Genomic DNA, 16,468 nt, shown 5'->3' with positions numbered 1-16,468 from the left:
ACAGGAAGGTGACAGTTCCACAAATAACCACACATTACAACAGTGGTATGCAGAAGAGCATCTCTGAACACACAACTCAAACCTCTAAGTGGATAGGCTATAGCAGCCGTCTAATGCCTAATAAAGTGTTCACTGAGTGTGTAATGTTGATTATATTTTAAGTACTCATTGTTTCTCACACACAATACTATAATGGGAGGAACATAAATGTGTTGTTTGAATGAATTTTGTTAGTCTTTTTTTCTAGCTGCTCGGCCAATGAGCATTAGGGTGTGCTGTCAAGGAAACACAACTTCCTCGAATGTAAATAATAGTTATGAGCACACAAAGAGCTGCTGATAAGAGTATTGATTTGATCTACAGAAACCACAAAAACATAAGGGCATGAACGAGAGTAGTGGGGATGTAGGAGTAATAAAAGAATAAAAGATTCCCAGAAATCAAAGTACATCATAATCATGGGGAATGTTCAATATGGAACACATATTGTATTGTTGACCCTGATGGGAAACAAAGTCCCAAGTTCAGGTGAAATTACTACACTGCCTCGAACCAGATTATTTTCTTGAGTTGGTAAACATTGCTCATTATTTTGCCAGCTGAACTCAACACAGCACACAGCAGGTGGTCCACCTCTCATAGTGGCTGTTTAGCAGTGAGATCTGAATTCCTTTTAGGTGACCTCACCCCAAAGCTTGGTCGCTAATACCAGTTCTGAGACACACTCTATCCCTTTCCCTTAGTAAATGAGCCAAGCTCAGATATGCAGATTCCAGAGGAGAAGAGAAGGAAATGACAGGTGTCTCAAACAATATTCCTATAGAATTTAGATGCATGCTACAGGTGAACAAATGCATTTAATCTTACTGGCCATCAGCCAGGTTTAACTACATTTGAACCCCTGCCAGATCCCAATTAACATGCTTATGGAAAACCCTGAAAAAAGTGGAAGGAATTTACAGCACTTTTGTTATAACTGGTGGCTTCAGTAAAAAGAGGCCAATTCAAGATCTGGCAGGAGAGCTGCTGACCTTGCAGTGAATTCACCACAACAGCAGTTCAATGCAAGTTGAAGATGGATAGATATCTAATTTGCATGCACATGTTTCAAAACAACCTTTTTAATCGTAGTAGTAGGGTTGTTTGCCCCACTCCAAACAACACCATTGGTGGGGCTGGGAAAGCTAAAGCATGATGATCTTGTCACATGAAAAATTATGTTATAAATGATGTTGTACATGCATGAATCAACCTGGAACAATGTCCCACATTTCAAATTTAAGTTCTGTAATCTGTTTGGGGACTTCATGGACCAAAAATCTTAATACATGCATATTTTAATGAAGATAGAAGCAACACATCAGCTATGTTTAGTCTGTAAGCAAAATAGGCCAAAAAAAGCAGCTTGTGACAAGGTTGTGGGTTATCAACCATTCAAAGCAGAATGCTACTTCCTCAGGTTAAAGTAGTTTGCATGGGCAGATAATTATAGAAGTTTCAACTCCCAGCACTGCCTATTTCTCTCTGGCTAATATGAGATAGACATACGCACCACCAAAACACACACACACACACACACACATACACAAATATCTGTTTCATCAAGCTCCTGAAGGTAATGGGCACCCTCATTTGTGAAGGGAATGGCTGTCAATAGGAGATTTGATGAGTGGGATGATGAGAGTTTCAGGGCTCCAGTATGGATGCCATTCAAAAGGCTTTCATCACCACAAGCATGTGAATTGCTGAGATTCATGACAAATTAAACTACCCAGCAACCCCGGGGGGGAAGTAGTATATGTGCCAGACTTAGGTTTCAAAACACTGACCTTAGAAAGCATGTCTCACAAGATATCGGGCTACTTCACCAGAGGGTGACGTGGACAAATTTGCGTCAATGTGTCCCAAATCACAGAATCAGCCCATGCCTCCCTCTCTAGCTGAGCCAGCAGCTGTCTCCAAAACAGACATAGCCAAAGTCATCACCTCGCCTACACAACTATATCTGAACTGCTGGAGTCCCTAACATTTCAGCCCAGTGTGCTGATGAGCACTGGGGCAACCCAGCCTACTATGGCATAAAGTAGGTAAAGAAACTCTTGGAAACACTTACTGTCGGTCATCTCCTAATATAGCAGTCAGGCCCCTTGGTAATCTAAGATATTGAGGGCAGGATCTGACCAGCGAGGCACATGGTTCAGCTGCTCTTGAGGAACGGCTTCCCTAACTATGTTTATATGCTTTTGAAGATTTGCTTTTGTAAATCTGTTTAAATCTTGAACTTGTTTTAATACATAAAAAGATGTACAGTAGTCACCTGAAAATAACAAAAGGAAAATCCAGATATAATATTCCTCATTCAGTTTAGTGCAGAAACCTTCTCAAATTTTTATCTGTGAACAGCTGTCCTAAAATTTCAATAGGTCCGCATTTGTGTGGTTCCCTTCCTTTGTCTATGTGCCAAATTCAGTTTGGTATATGTATAACCCTAATAAACCCCTCTTTATGAATTCAGAATTCAGTGTACCTCAGTGAAAAGCCCTTTCCAAAAAGACAATGGGTCAATTGCAGTGTGCTTAGCTGGAGTTTAAACCTCTAGACCACAGAACTGCATAACAACTGGATATCCAATCTGCACTAAGATTTAGCTATTCTAGAAGAAATGCAGATCGGTGGACCAGATGTTTAAACCTGCGGGTTATACTCCAGCGAAGCACACTGCAGTTGTCCCAATACGTTCAACCATTATGTGTCTATGCTAACGGATTGCCATTGTTTACATATCAGCAGAACATCAGTTACAATATTCAATGAAAAGTTCAACATTAAATATTAAAATATGCTATTTGCCTGTTGAAATGTGTTTACTGTTTTGTTTGTAAATTAAGCACATACTGTATGGAAGTGTAAATGTATCAATTAAATGTAACAGTGTATTATTGTGTAGCATTGCTGCTTGTTCTGCAATAGCATTGAAAATACACTCAGTAACCACTTTATTAGATATTAATTGGTCTTATTTTTTAGACTTACAGTATTGGTCTTCTGCCCATCCTTGTCAAGGTTCACTGTGTTGTGTCTTCTACGTATACAGCTCCCCCTAGTGACATTCTAGACAAGAGGAGCTGAAAGATCATGCACTTCAGGCAGCCAGCAGAGTGGTTTGACTTTGTCTTAAATCATTTTTAAACATTCTGTACGTATTAAAATTGTTGGTTGTTTGCGGTTTTACGACTTGTGTTTTGATACTAGTTTGGTTAAATTTCTTTTGGTTAAAATTCCTATTGGTTCACATTTGGTTCACATTTTCATTAGTTATGTAAACCATCTATGCCCATTGCACAATAACCACTCTTGGTGAGAGATAATTACCCATTAAATTATCCTTCATGCTAACAATTACTGTATTACATTTAATATATAGGCCACATGTGAGTAGTTCACTGAACCTATTGTAGTGTCTAACTGTATGGTGCAGCAATCCCATGCTCATTCGTTCTGTCTCTTTTGATACATTTTTATGCATTTTGAGAATAGGTAAGAATGAATGACTGAATAACAGAAAATATCTAACTCACCTTTCAATTTCAGCTGAATAATAAATATTAAACATCCACCAGTTTCATCATAACTCTAAGTGGATAGGCTACAGCAGCAGTAGTCTAAAAAAAAAGTTTGATAAATACCTAATAAAGTGCTCGGCAGGTGTATATTCAATCACAAAAATGCATGGTATCACATTTGAAGACATTTATCTAAACAGTAAAATACAATACATCTCAGTAATGCTATTTTCTTGAAGATTAACAGCGGTTGATATCTACTGTAGGCAAAATCAGCCTTGTATGAGTACACTGCTGTTTATACTAGGCTATTCAAGAGGCAGGCTTATAGTCGTTAAAGCAGTTAAAAAACTGTTCCATCGATATCAGAGTATGATAGCCAACAAGCAATCAATAGCCTACCTCTTCCAGCAAACAATTATTATTTATAGGCCAAAGCAAATTGCATATGCAAGGTGTACCTCACAAGATTAAAAGTGCATAATGCAGTAGACTCTTACATTTTGTCCAGTGAGCATCACACTTTTGAGTTCTTAAATGCTCTCTTTTTTACTGCTTTGGGTTGGGACCACTGTCAAGTGTAAGGGATGATTAATATTAATTTATCACATTTATTTTCCAGAATGCCTCATATTTTATCATGGCCATCCTTCATCCCCTTGAGTGCAGTGCACGAGACACACAAAACTTTAGGTTTAAAGTATATGTATATTGTAATGTTAGGTTATGATTTCCTAAATGATTGCTAAATGAAATGTCTATCAAAAAGCCTGAAAGCCTTTTGAAAGCCTGATTATCACTGAAAAAAGCTGAATACCTGCCAGGTGCATTCCCTTATTCATCGCCTGGTGTTGTGTGTGAAGTAATACCAGGAAAAAATGTTTTTGTGACAACTTTAAGTTGGTCTGCTACTGTAAAACAGGCTTTAGGTGCCCCCCCCCATCCAAGACAAAGAGTACTCACGTCCATGTAAATCAGCTTGTCGTTGTGTTGAGAAAATTTTATGTGTCCCACCCCTAGTCAGTTGTGATTTTCCCAGCCTCAAAAATACACGAGCAACCCCTCTGGTTAATCAGAGACCCGCAGTGGCTGTTCGAGAGGCACTGATGCAATGACTGTGCAACACAGCTGCTGGGCTATAGATTTTGTAGAATTTTTTTTTCTGTTATTATATCATCCATGTCCATCCAAGCTCATGTATGGCTCTTGGTGAGACACTGGCTGTATGGCAGCCATCGAACAAAACACACCTGGTATTTCACATACAAGCAACATACAACGTGGTTTACTAAGATTGTGCAAGATTTTGAGTATGTGAGTATGCACGGTACTTTCTCACATACAGTGCATGTTAGATATAATTCAACAATAAATGTACAGTATATTCTGCCCTTAGATGTCATTATGGATATGTGCTAACATCTTTTAGTTTATTGTCAGTTTCTACGCAATCACTACTGATACAAGCCATATTGAAAACATGTGAGTGCTTTGACACTTAAAGGCTAAATATTGCCTGAGGTTTCCACACTGCAAAGGATGCGTCAATGTACTGTATCTCCAGTTATTTCTGAAATGTTGAGAGACCTTACAGTTAAAAATGTTGGTGACACAACAGTTGATGGCTGGATAAAAAAAATGGAATCTTCAACTACATTATTATCCAACTACAGCAAGTTATTTTCAATATAAGAAGAAAGACACCTAAAATAAACTTACCTGTCTCTAACCATTGCATTCCATCCCGAGAATTTCATGATACAACTTAGCATACGTTCAGCAGCATGTTTAAAGTAATTCCAGAGAGCCATTTAAAATACGTATTTCATAATATCTATTGGAATGCACCATTTCTCCAAAACAGAGGTTTCAGATTATTCTACCTTTTCCATCTGCACTCAGTATGCAGTCTGCTTATCGGCCCTGTACACACAAACTGAAAGCACATTCCTGAGACTGCTTGTGTGGAAGTTCCTGCCGACCTCCTGTGACTGTAACCTTAATTCTTCCTGGACCACCTGCCTTGGCCTGTGAACTCACATTCCTCACAAAGTCCTAAAGATGATGAAGGATAAGTACAAACACAATAAATAAGGATCAAGACAACGGGATGGGAAACGCAGTAAAGTAAGGTCCTCCTGTGTACCGTTTAAATAGATGATCCGCATGGGCATATTGTACATGTTTGTAACACAGACAGCAAATAACTTTATATTTCTTTATTTCAGTCTTTAAAGTTGATGACAACTTCTGGATAATAAACATGAAAAAAACAACAGATTTTAAAATTAATACACATAGATGACCCTTTGGCAGCTGGATTTGACAAAAGGCCATGCATTTTCATAGGAATTTATTTGCTTTTTGTGGTCCTGCTCAGCATACATACTGTGTATACATACTGTGAACAGATATATGGTTAGCAAGACCAGTGGAGGCAAAACGTAAATATAACATTCATGGGTTTATTTTATGGCTGCCTATGTTTCCATTTAAGAGAGACCAATAGCCTTGAAAAATCACATTGGCAAAATGTAATAAAATATTCTAAATTCCAGATCAAATCTAATTATTTTGTACAACATCACAAGTCTTTGACAAGGGAACCTGCTTAATTCAACATAAAATTCAGTAGTTTGTAAAATGTTATATTACGGTGAGTAAAAATTATGAAAAACCTCCCACAGCCAAATAAAGTTTATAAAAATGTATCCTTTTTAATATATATATATATATATATACTTTATATATATATAAAATACTGTTTCATTCATAGAAAGCTTACTTTGTACAATACGAGTGAGTGGGTATGTAAGTAGGGTTGTGAGTGTGTGTGTGAGTGAGTGAGTGAACCAACAGAACCCAGCAATTCATAGTAGAGTACCGTTTTATGTTTTACACTAAAAAGGTGTTTTACACAATATACACATTTTATTACTTACAAAACAGAAAAAAGGCCTATAGTTAAGAGTCTTGGATACAGCAGTGTTAGTACCACCATGAGAAATCAAGTGACGGAAAGTCTAATTGAAAGGATAAAAAAATGCAGTCTCACTAAGAAGCTCTTCAGTGCATCTCCTCTCTGTGATGTTCAGAAGTCAAAGTGCCGATTTGGTAACATGGAGACAATTCCATTCCTTAAAAAAAGCGCACTTCTTTCTCAAAATGTGAACCAACATCAAAACGTGAAAAGAAAGGAATATTCTAGAGGAAAAAAAACTTCTCTCAGAAAGAGAAAAATAAAATGCACTTTTGTCACACATCTGCCATGCCACCTTTTGTGGTTTATCGATTCTCTTTGAGGTACTTCTTTAAAAAGAATGAATCGGTTGGTTTTTCTTTTTCAGTTTTGCTGTGTTGCACAGTAGCACCATTGAGTTTTTTTGTTTTTTTTTGTCTGTTTTTACGGGAAAAAATGCACCATTGGAATTCCACCTGCTGTTGACACTTTCATCACCATCGATCTTTGCGGTTTTCGTCCCTGGCGACAGGATTTCCGCTCCGTTACGTCTTCTTCATACACACCACGCAGCGACTCACGCGCGTTCGCAAGTTCCCTGCCTTGAGCGTCTCCGCCTGGGGCTTCCTGCAGGGGAGGAGAGAGGGCTTAGGGCTGAACAAGTGAATAAATAACCAAACATATGCACATCTGTGTGTTAACATGCAGAGCGGGGGATTAACCATGCATATGAAGGAGAACCTATTTTACTGTCTCACTGAAGAGGACAGAGCTATGATAACTCATAGGTTACACAACCCAAATAACCCTTGTATAACTTTTTATTTTCAATTCATGTGAAAATGAATGGGATATGTAACATGTAATATGCTTTGGTTAATATAACCCTCAGGCCGTCATACCTGAACATTTCAGAGAAGTCCACTGTGGCCAGCCAGAAGCTGTAGGAGTTGCCGTAGTAGTTGCAGGTGCCCCGGCCGTGGCACTCGATGAAGGGGGCAGAGCGGAACTCCTCCAGGCAGGATCCAGGGGAGGCCAAGGCCTGCCCTGAGCCCTCTGCCCCAGCGCTAGTGTGCTGTGAGTGGGGAAGGAGGGCGGCAGACAGACACAAACATTTAGAGAGACAGATCATCTACATTGTGCTTTACAACTTCACAATGTGTGCTGCGTCTTAGCAGATCTCCATCCCTCAGGCTATGAGGCCTGTATTACACTCCTGCTGTGTGCACATAAATCTCTGCTAGGAGAGTGTGGAAGAGAAGCTGAGGGTTTTCACTTGTTTTCACTGCTGTCAATTTACTGGAGTACTAGCACAGGCTAAAAGAGTAGCTTACACAAAAAGCTAGTCTTACATGAGATCTATTCCATTGCATCGATATACACTGCATTTGACTCTAATTGTTAGGTTTTTGAAACAAACTTCAAAACACTTCAGGCTGGGAGTGGGGTGATTCTTTCTGTACCATCATGAAGGAATAGCCAATCCACAGCGGGTCCCAGTTCTGTGGGCAGGAGGGAAGCTGGATGGTCTGGCTGTGGACTGCAATCACCATGGCAGGGGCTTCACAGACAGCACATCTGGTGACACACACACACAAACACACACAAACATAAACACACACACACACGCACATGTATACACACAATTGGGTCAATCATGTCCACCAATCTTCAATGAGCATCAACACACCAATGCTGAGTGCTCCCTGCTGCAGAATACATTTGGACACTTCCCCTCAACTGCACACTAGTAGTATTGTCTGCAGTATAGTCTGTGATAAAAATAGGCAGCTAACTGATAAGGCAGTTTCTGAAACAACTGGAATATTACAAATGTATACAGAATGTTATTCTTATGGAAAGAGTTGCCACTCTTTTGCATGATCGACATCAAAATGCTTGACATTAGCACCCGACTTGGCAGCAACGGTAAGCATCAAAGTTCAAATCATTTAAACTTTAACCTTGTTTGAAGCTGAGCTTTCCAAGCACATATACTAACATTACAGCTTCATATGAAGCAGGTAGATGTGCTATAGTTTACTATTCTGTATTATTGCTACTAGCAACATAGAGCCCAGGGCCGCTTCACACAGGATACGTGGCTAACCGAGTTAGCCCGATTGCTAACTCAGTTAGCCACTTGAGTTCACAATTTAGCCTTATATAATCGTAGGCAACCGCTATCAACTATTGTTACCACTTGTTGCAGTTATCCAAACCAAAGGCTTCCAGGATGGACGTCAAGTTTCAACAGCTGGCGGTCACTCTATTCTTCCCTGTTGAACGCGGCTCTCAATTCTTGTCATGTGATTACTCTCTCCGCTCACCTGCTGATGAAAGGCTTGATGTTCTCTCCGGTGATGGGCGCCATGCTCATGGGCATGGCCTGGGGTGTGGACAGCCAGTAGGAGTAGTCATTACGCGAGGCGAAGTTGCAGACATTGTTGATGTTGCAGAACATGAAGGGCATGGTGCTGAATCTGCGCAGACAGCTGCCCGCCGTGCCTGGAGGGGAGAGCGGGAGAGCAGCTCAAGCTTTGACCCACACTGGATGAAACCAACCAGCTTAGAAGGAGAAAGAGGGCAATCTCAACTATCAGCTCCTATTCCGATTTAGTCTAGCCGTACGAGAGAGTCCGGGAAGTGTCATGCGCATGCATAGTTATGATATGCAAGTCCTACTGAAACTTTCCATTTCAAGACACTGCGCATGTGAGATGGACAACAACTGCGAGATCAATTGCTTTTTTCACACTAAATTTCACCCAAGTAAACCATCCATTTCATACCTAGCAATACAAAGACGTGTACGGACCCAGTAAGGACTCAGGGAGCACGGAGTAACAGCTTATCGTAAGAAACTTTCCCGTAGAAACCCGTTGTAAAAAAAGTGCCGCGGTCTGCATAAGCAGACTTAAGCGCTGAATAAATGAACCTGAGTTAGACCTCTCTCTATTGCTGCTCTCTGATAAAACACTCAGGGTCCCTGTTAGCCGTGAAAAGGGCCTTACCCAAGTCCTGGCCGTGAGCCCTCTCATTGCCCTGCACGTACAGCAGGGAGTAGCCGTCGTAGATCAGGCCTGTGCCGACGGGACAGAAAGGCACCTCCGTGGACTGACTGTGGCGCGTGATGAGGAAGCCATGGGCCACTGAGGACGTCCCAGGTGTGCCAGGAAGCCCCTGGGGCCCGTCGGATCCCGGGGGTCCTGGATACCCACGCTGACCTGGAGGGACAAGAGAGATCCAGCAGCGTGCCACACAAGGATAAGCTACTGCTACAACACAAGACTGAATAAATAGTACCTCCATACAGCATTGCACTGATGACTGCACAATGAGAGTGTAAGATACAGAGAGGTAAGGGTTAGACAGAGACCGGGAGAGGGAGAAAGAGATGGAGGACAGAGAGAGAGAGTGGGAGAGAGACCTGGTTGTCCAGAAGGCCCTGTGTCTCCTTTTCGTCCGCTGGGGCCACTGAATCCTGGTGGACCCTCTTGGCCTGAATCTCCTGGACTTCCTGGCTGACCTGGGAAAAAAACCAGATAGACGGGTAAGAAGATGGGTCTTAAAGACGTATACTGTGACTACGTCTCACTGGGATTATCACTCAGAAACATACAGCCATCATCGTGCACATACCTGGGAGCCCTTCCAATCCTGGGGGACCAGCGGGGCCACGCCCGCCTGGCCGGCCTGGGGACCCTGGTGGCCCTTGATCCCCTTTCAGTACAATAGGGGACGGGGCCACACCGGGGTCACCAGGGGCTCCTATATAAAAGAAACATGTAAAGGGACAGTTAAATAGGCTAATTTCCCACTTTGGACAGTCCTACGATTACTAGAAGCTGTGCATTTCACAAATGGGATAACAGTTGGTGGTATTAGTGCATAGAGAATATAGTTATACTGACAGGCTTTCAAGACAGCAAATGTTCACAGCAAACTATGTTTGCAGCAAACAGATACTGTTGAACGATTCTAAATGAACATTCCATTTAGTTCTCTGGCAATGCATATTTAGTACAGATGGATGTGTATAACAATGCCAGCTAGCTTATTTGTTGCTTACTTGTTATTTATCTTTAAAGGTAAGAACAAATATAACACTGATTAAAGTGTATTGTAACAGCAAAATAATTGTACATTTTTGTTTGCATCATACTACCTTTTTTAACAGTTAGCTAATGTTCGTTCTGAATAGAGAAAATGTTGAATATGTTCGCGAATGTTAGGTAATGTTAGCTAATGTTAGCTATTGTTTGCCATCTTGAATGCACGTCTGGTCAGCAGGGGCTCTCTGCATGATGTCCAGGAGCTTGATTGTCTTGCAGATTACAGCACACACTTACCTGGGGGACCTGAGTCTCCTTGATCTCCAGGAAGGCCACTTGAGCCAGGCGTGCCAGCCTGCCCCTTCGGTCCTGCAACAAGCACAGACACAAACAATTTTAAGCAGAAATGAGCAGACTCAAAAAGGTACAAATACTGCATAAACTGTGCACACTGTTCATACATTAATGCATCAAACTGCAAACAATATCAAATCTGTAATATTGATGTGACAGACTCATTCCTTTTTTCACAGCTTTACAATGATTTAGCAGGTTCAAAAGAAGAGGATAGACCTGGCCCTCACCTGGGAAGCCTGGCACTCCAGGCAGTCCGATGTCTCCTTTCAATCCATGAGCCCCAGGAATGCCAGGGGGGCCCTGATAACATGGGGAGGGAAGAGGTCAGTGGTGGTGTTTTTCAGACATGGGTCTTGATCAGGGTCGGCGGTAAAGCCCCAGTAAAGCAACACTCCTGCCTGCTATTACCAAAGTCCTACTTAATAATACTTGGTATTTGGGTCACATACAGTACAGTAAAGAGCTGGATGAAAAAAAAAAAAGAGAACGCCCTCAGTTATCCCATCTACATGGGGGCAGCCTGTAGCCTCGTGGCTAAGGTACATGACTGGGACCCGGAAGGTTCCCAGATGTAATGTAATGTAATCCCTTCAGTATTCTTTGTACATGTTCTGATGTTGATATGGGTTCACTAGAGTATTGCACCATCCCAGCAATCACTATACGCACTCAATGAGCCCAGTGTAGTATGCCACCATCACCCACACATTATTTCTGTAACATGACATCAAAAAAATATGTCTCTTACTGAAAAACCAGGGGATCCACGGTCGCCCTTTTGTCCAGCCAGACCAGGCTGACCAGGAATGCCAGGCAGCCCCTTATCCCCCTTCGTCCCTCCAGTGCCAGGGGGGCCACGGGGTCCCTCTGGGCCCGGAGGACCTTCACATGCACAAATGGAGAAAACGTCACAAATGCCAGCCGTACCAGTCAGCCCAAGCACACCACACCTTCCTCACTGGGTGCAGACACAGGCTGAACTATACAGTACAGTGTAATAGTAAACTGCACTCACAGTATAACAATGTTCATGTACAGTATTACCTTGGGAGCCAGGTATTTCCCATAGGGGTAGATTCACAAGTACACACCCTGTACACATACTGTACACAGACATACTGTACACACCCAAATGGACTGTTTTGGCTCAGTTTATTGTATTTCATCAAGTCACTGGTAGAACTTATATGAAGTTTCAGTGTCCATTTCCTATTTTAATTGCATTTTGTGCAATTTAGAATAACCAAACACATATGTAGGCCTGTCCCATTACTACAGTGCCTTCCATTCTTTTTTCAGAGAAAATATTATTCTACAGCCTATCAACAAACAGTATTCGATGTGCTTTGACAATTCTGGCCATAGTCAGCACTGGTTGTCAGGATTCCACATCAACCATGATAACTGTACAGTATGTCCCCTGAGTGAATTCAGTTCATAAGCAGCTATGATAATATTGTCTCTGTTAATTCATTCAGACCTAACACCTGGACTTACCATTCAAGTTTTTCCTTTTTGTTTTTATTTATAATGTGAATACATTCCGTAAACTCAACACATAGTCATACGTACTGTAACATCCACTTGGTTAAAGTATAACTCAAAAATGTTACACAGCATGCAAACAAAAAAGAGCACTGAAAACATTGGTATACTGTATGCATGCATGTGTGTATTTGTGTGTGGGCACACTTTAGTGGGTGTGAGGTTTATGAACAACTGCAAGTATGATGATGTAGCCTATACATCACAACCTTTGTCCTAAGAAGAGAAAAAAAAGAATCAGTCACAAAACCGTGTACCACCATGACGGGCACCTGATCAATTCCTGAAATGCACAATACCACAGGAGTGGGAATCAAAGCAAAGGCGATTCTAACCTGGAAGACCTAGGTTCAAGAATGGCAGGTATCCCAGAATTCCCCGTTTAGAAGAGCCGGGGGAAGGGGAGGGTGCGCAGCGCAGAGTTAAAATGAAATTAACGGTTAGCACAGCATTGAAGTCAAGCTGAACAGCTGGAAACAGCAGACTTAACACTCATGGAGGGAAACACATCAACTGTGAGCTTTGATTTGGCTCAGGCCTTGTAGTTTAAAGTGGGATTCACCGGAGAACTTGAGTAGGCCTCGTGAATTTGTATTACCCTCCACTGAGTGTCAGAACCAATATCATTCACATTAGGCGTTGATACAGCCAAACCTCAGAACAGCAAATATACATTACAAATCTCTGCAAACCGTAGCAATGCAATTAAATTGCAACATACATACACATGACTTCACTCAATTAGGATTGGCCCTTCCTTTATCTTTATGATAAATGGGGTAAATACAAAAATGAAGATAATAATAAAAGCAATGCAGTATAAAAAATATTCAGCAAAAGCAAGAAGATGAACTTATATGCTATATAAAGCTATACATAAGTTACAAAAGCTAACATCAAACAAATCAGTATGTCTACTGTATATAGCTGAGAGCAGGAGAACTAGGAAAACCAACAGCAGCTAGCAATAACTATACAGTATATAATAAAATCACACATTTGAGAACTAGGAAGTGAGTGACATAAGTCAGTCAGTGACATAAATCAATAATCAAGATATAATCACCAATAAAAAGTTGTATAATTTAAGTTAAGCTTCGAGTGATATAATTAATTGATCGATAATGATGTTACTACAGTAATTATGATGATATTACAGTATGCTATAATTCACTATGGGTAAACATAAGTTCTATATAAATACTTTTTATACAGAACATTCAATCAGTTGGCTAAATGGATCTTAAGGTCTTACCATCAGGAATATAGCTACTACTTTGCAGAGCTTCATTTGACTTAACTGACATTACAATCCCATGGTTCAGTTTTTGTTAAAGGTCCCATATTGTACACCTTTCCATTTTAGGTACTGGTATCCATAAGAAGAGATTTGTGTGGTTTTAAGAACCAAAAACAATCTCATTCCACTTTTACATTTACATTCCGCAGTATCTCTCATGAGCTTTACAGAGAACAGGCTGACCGAGGGTGTCCCATTACTCAGAAAATGCACACTCCACTACCACCCTCATCACTCTGTGCCCCGGAAACCAATCTTTGTGGACCCCCTCCCTTTCCTCCACTGTCCTATTTTTGAAGTAGATGAACCAAATGGCTTCAACTCCACCCTCGTCCACTCTCCTGGAAAAGTGTACAATGATGTACGTTTCAGTCTTTTCACATTTTTTGGTGACTTCATAATGCTCACGCCCACATACTATGAAAACCCAACCCACAAAACCTGGTACTATCTGGATCCAGAAAGCAAAGATGGCAGGGGACTTCCCCCAATTCCCCCAATTATAATAATATAATACAAATATTATGTGTCGTTATTATCATGCATAGTATCCTACCCGGATTGCAAAATGTTTGATTTTGTGGCTCATATCCTACAAACAACTTAGGCAATTTAAGAGGGTTTATATATTTGCTCGCACATAAAACCAACTCTAAATAAGCATGGCAGCTACTGTTATTACAGTACGTGAACATGCATGGATGAATGTATTCAACCAACCGTTTCCAACTGACATATTGAACTGACAACTGAAGAATAACACCATATCGGCTAGACTAAACTACAGAAATGTTTCTGAATTGGCATGTGTGAGATGCAACTGACAATAGCTGTTACAGTATAAACTGTTACAGTACAGGGTGTTCAGTTTGGACACACCGGGATTCTGGGATTACAGTAAATAGTCATGTTTGGATAGATTTGTACTTTGTAGATTGTACTTTCATCCAGTGATCCAGTGATACCTTAGTCCTCCCTCCTGATTTCCCCCGCCCCTCCTTTCTGATATCCCTATCCTTGTCTAACACCCCCCCCCCTCCCCCCCCCAAAAATAAAAAAAATAAAAGTGCACTTATGATGACGACTATGTTTAGAACAGCATTCCATGTGTATTTTCCTAGTTCTGGATGTGATGCTTTGACTTGTGGTAGAACCTATGCACTTGCAAGTCGCTTTGGATTAAAAGCGTCTGCCAAATGACAAAAATGTAAATGTAAAATGTAATGGTTACATATTAATTAGAGTTGCAAACCACAATGTCATGTTTGTGTTTTTACAGGCTACTGTATCCTACTATGCAACTTGTGCTTGAAACTTAGAAACTATTTGTAGCTTTAAATGAGGATGGAGGGTGAAGTGAAAAATAATGGGATGCACCCTCCGAGTGCTTGGAGTTCTTTCAGCTATATGGCTGGCCATGCTGAAGGCAGACATATGCAAATGAGTGCATCGTTGTGATGTCTCATGGAAGTCCAAACAGCTCGTTTAAATGCACATTTTCTTCATACAGACTGTGTGGATTTATTTGGAGAGTGTGCATTTTGATACTTTTACGGTGTGTTTATAACACCATCAACCCCTTTATCCACATAGCATGGGAAATGCAATTCTCTACAATATGGGACCCTTTAGAGTAATGTACACCCTTTGAACACCCAATTGTCACTGAACTAACATGATCAGGTTCAGTGCTATATCAATGGTCAATACAGTATGTGTTAGCGCCCAGGCCCATGGGCTTGCTGTCAGTCCCCTGCGGGACTCGTAAGGAACAGCTGTGGCAGGACATTGGAAGGCATGTGGAAGAAGCTGTGCATGGAGTCTGACCTGCAGGGCCTGGCAAAGTCACGTGTCATCAACATGGGCCGTGGAGGAAGCATGGCCATGCCCAAAAAGGCAGGGCCATGACACAGGAAACAGGAATCACATGTTACACCCTTGCTCTCTTGCATTCACCTGTGCTTGCACAAAACCCATCCAATACAGGCTCTTTGCGCGCAAAGTAAGAATGTCTCTGTTTCTGAGGGGGTACTGCTACTCTTTTCTTGTGCACTGTAAAAACAATGTCAGTGAGTATGTGTGCACGTGCCATATGAAAGTTTTGAAACTATTTTTGGGAGATGATATCACAGATTTTCTTAACTTGATTTTGCTAAAGCATGCTTATGGGCTCACTACCCCTAAGTGATCACATACACCCCTTGTTGTTGTGTCCATTTACCTTATCCTTATTCTGAAGTGCAGTCCATTCTAACCAAATGGGACAAGCAGTACTATCCCATTGTTGTGGACTCATAGTCACAATTGGCTAAAGACATTGCTCAGCTACTTGCACTGACATGCCTCATATTGCATACATTATTCTGTAATGAGCACTTGTTTTCCAAGAACTCTCTGAAGTCCAGTAGTCGCCAAGCCTGGATTGGACTACCCTGTGCAAGTTTGAGGGTTGCCTTTTATTGGACACACATTGCCCATGCAGGTGAGGCACTTATCCAGGAGGTGGAAACAGCTGAGCAGAGAACAAAGCCTCAGTCCTGCACAGTCACAGGACAGATGTACCATTCACTCTAGATACTACTTTCTGAAAATGTGTACAGGCTAATCCCCATATTATTCAAGCAAAGAGCATGGGAGTCGCCCTATATGAAAACCACTGAAACATGTTCAAAAACGTTTGGATTTGGAT

At 41.2% G+C, this 16,468-nt stretch overlaps 1 protein-coding gene across 1 annotated transcript in view; it reads right to left on the bottom strand.

Annotated features, from left to right (window-relative positions):
* Positions 1–5,767: 5,767 nt before the first annotated feature.
* Positions 5,768–16,468, bottom strand: part of col4a5 (collagen, type IV, alpha 5 (Alport syndrome)) — a 59,264-nt gene continuing 48,563 nt past the window's right edge. The window contains exons 41-50 of the mRNA XM_061233631.1: positions 11,683–11,816; positions 11,162–11,234; positions 10,875–10,946; positions 10,165–10,293; positions 9,953–10,051; positions 9,537–9,749; positions 8,853–9,030; positions 7,986–8,100; positions 7,425–7,597; positions 5,768–7,149 (exon numbers count right to left, since the gene is read on the bottom strand). Of these exons, the coding sequence (XP_061089615.1) occupies positions 7,068–7,149; positions 7,425–7,597; positions 7,986–8,100; positions 8,853–9,030; positions 9,537–9,749; positions 9,953–10,051; positions 10,165–10,293; positions 10,875–10,946; positions 11,162–11,234; positions 11,683–11,816 (1,268 nt within the window). The 3' untranslated portion in view covers positions 5,768–7,067. The remainder of the gene's footprint in view (positions 7,150–7,424; positions 7,598–7,985; positions 8,101–8,852; positions 9,031–9,536; positions 9,750–9,952; positions 10,052–10,164; positions 10,294–10,874; positions 10,947–11,161; positions 11,235–11,682; positions 11,817–16,468) is intronic.

The sequence above is a fragment of the Conger conger genome, chromosome 3, assembly GCF_963514075.1.
Source record: "Conger conger chromosome 3, fConCon1.1, whole genome shotgun sequence".
NCBI classification, from domain to species: domain Eukaryota; kingdom Metazoa; phylum Chordata; class Actinopteri; order Anguilliformes; family Congridae; genus Conger; species Conger conger.
Note: the sequence above shows the minus strand (reverse complement) of the source record. Positions and strands in the feature narration are given on the sequence as shown.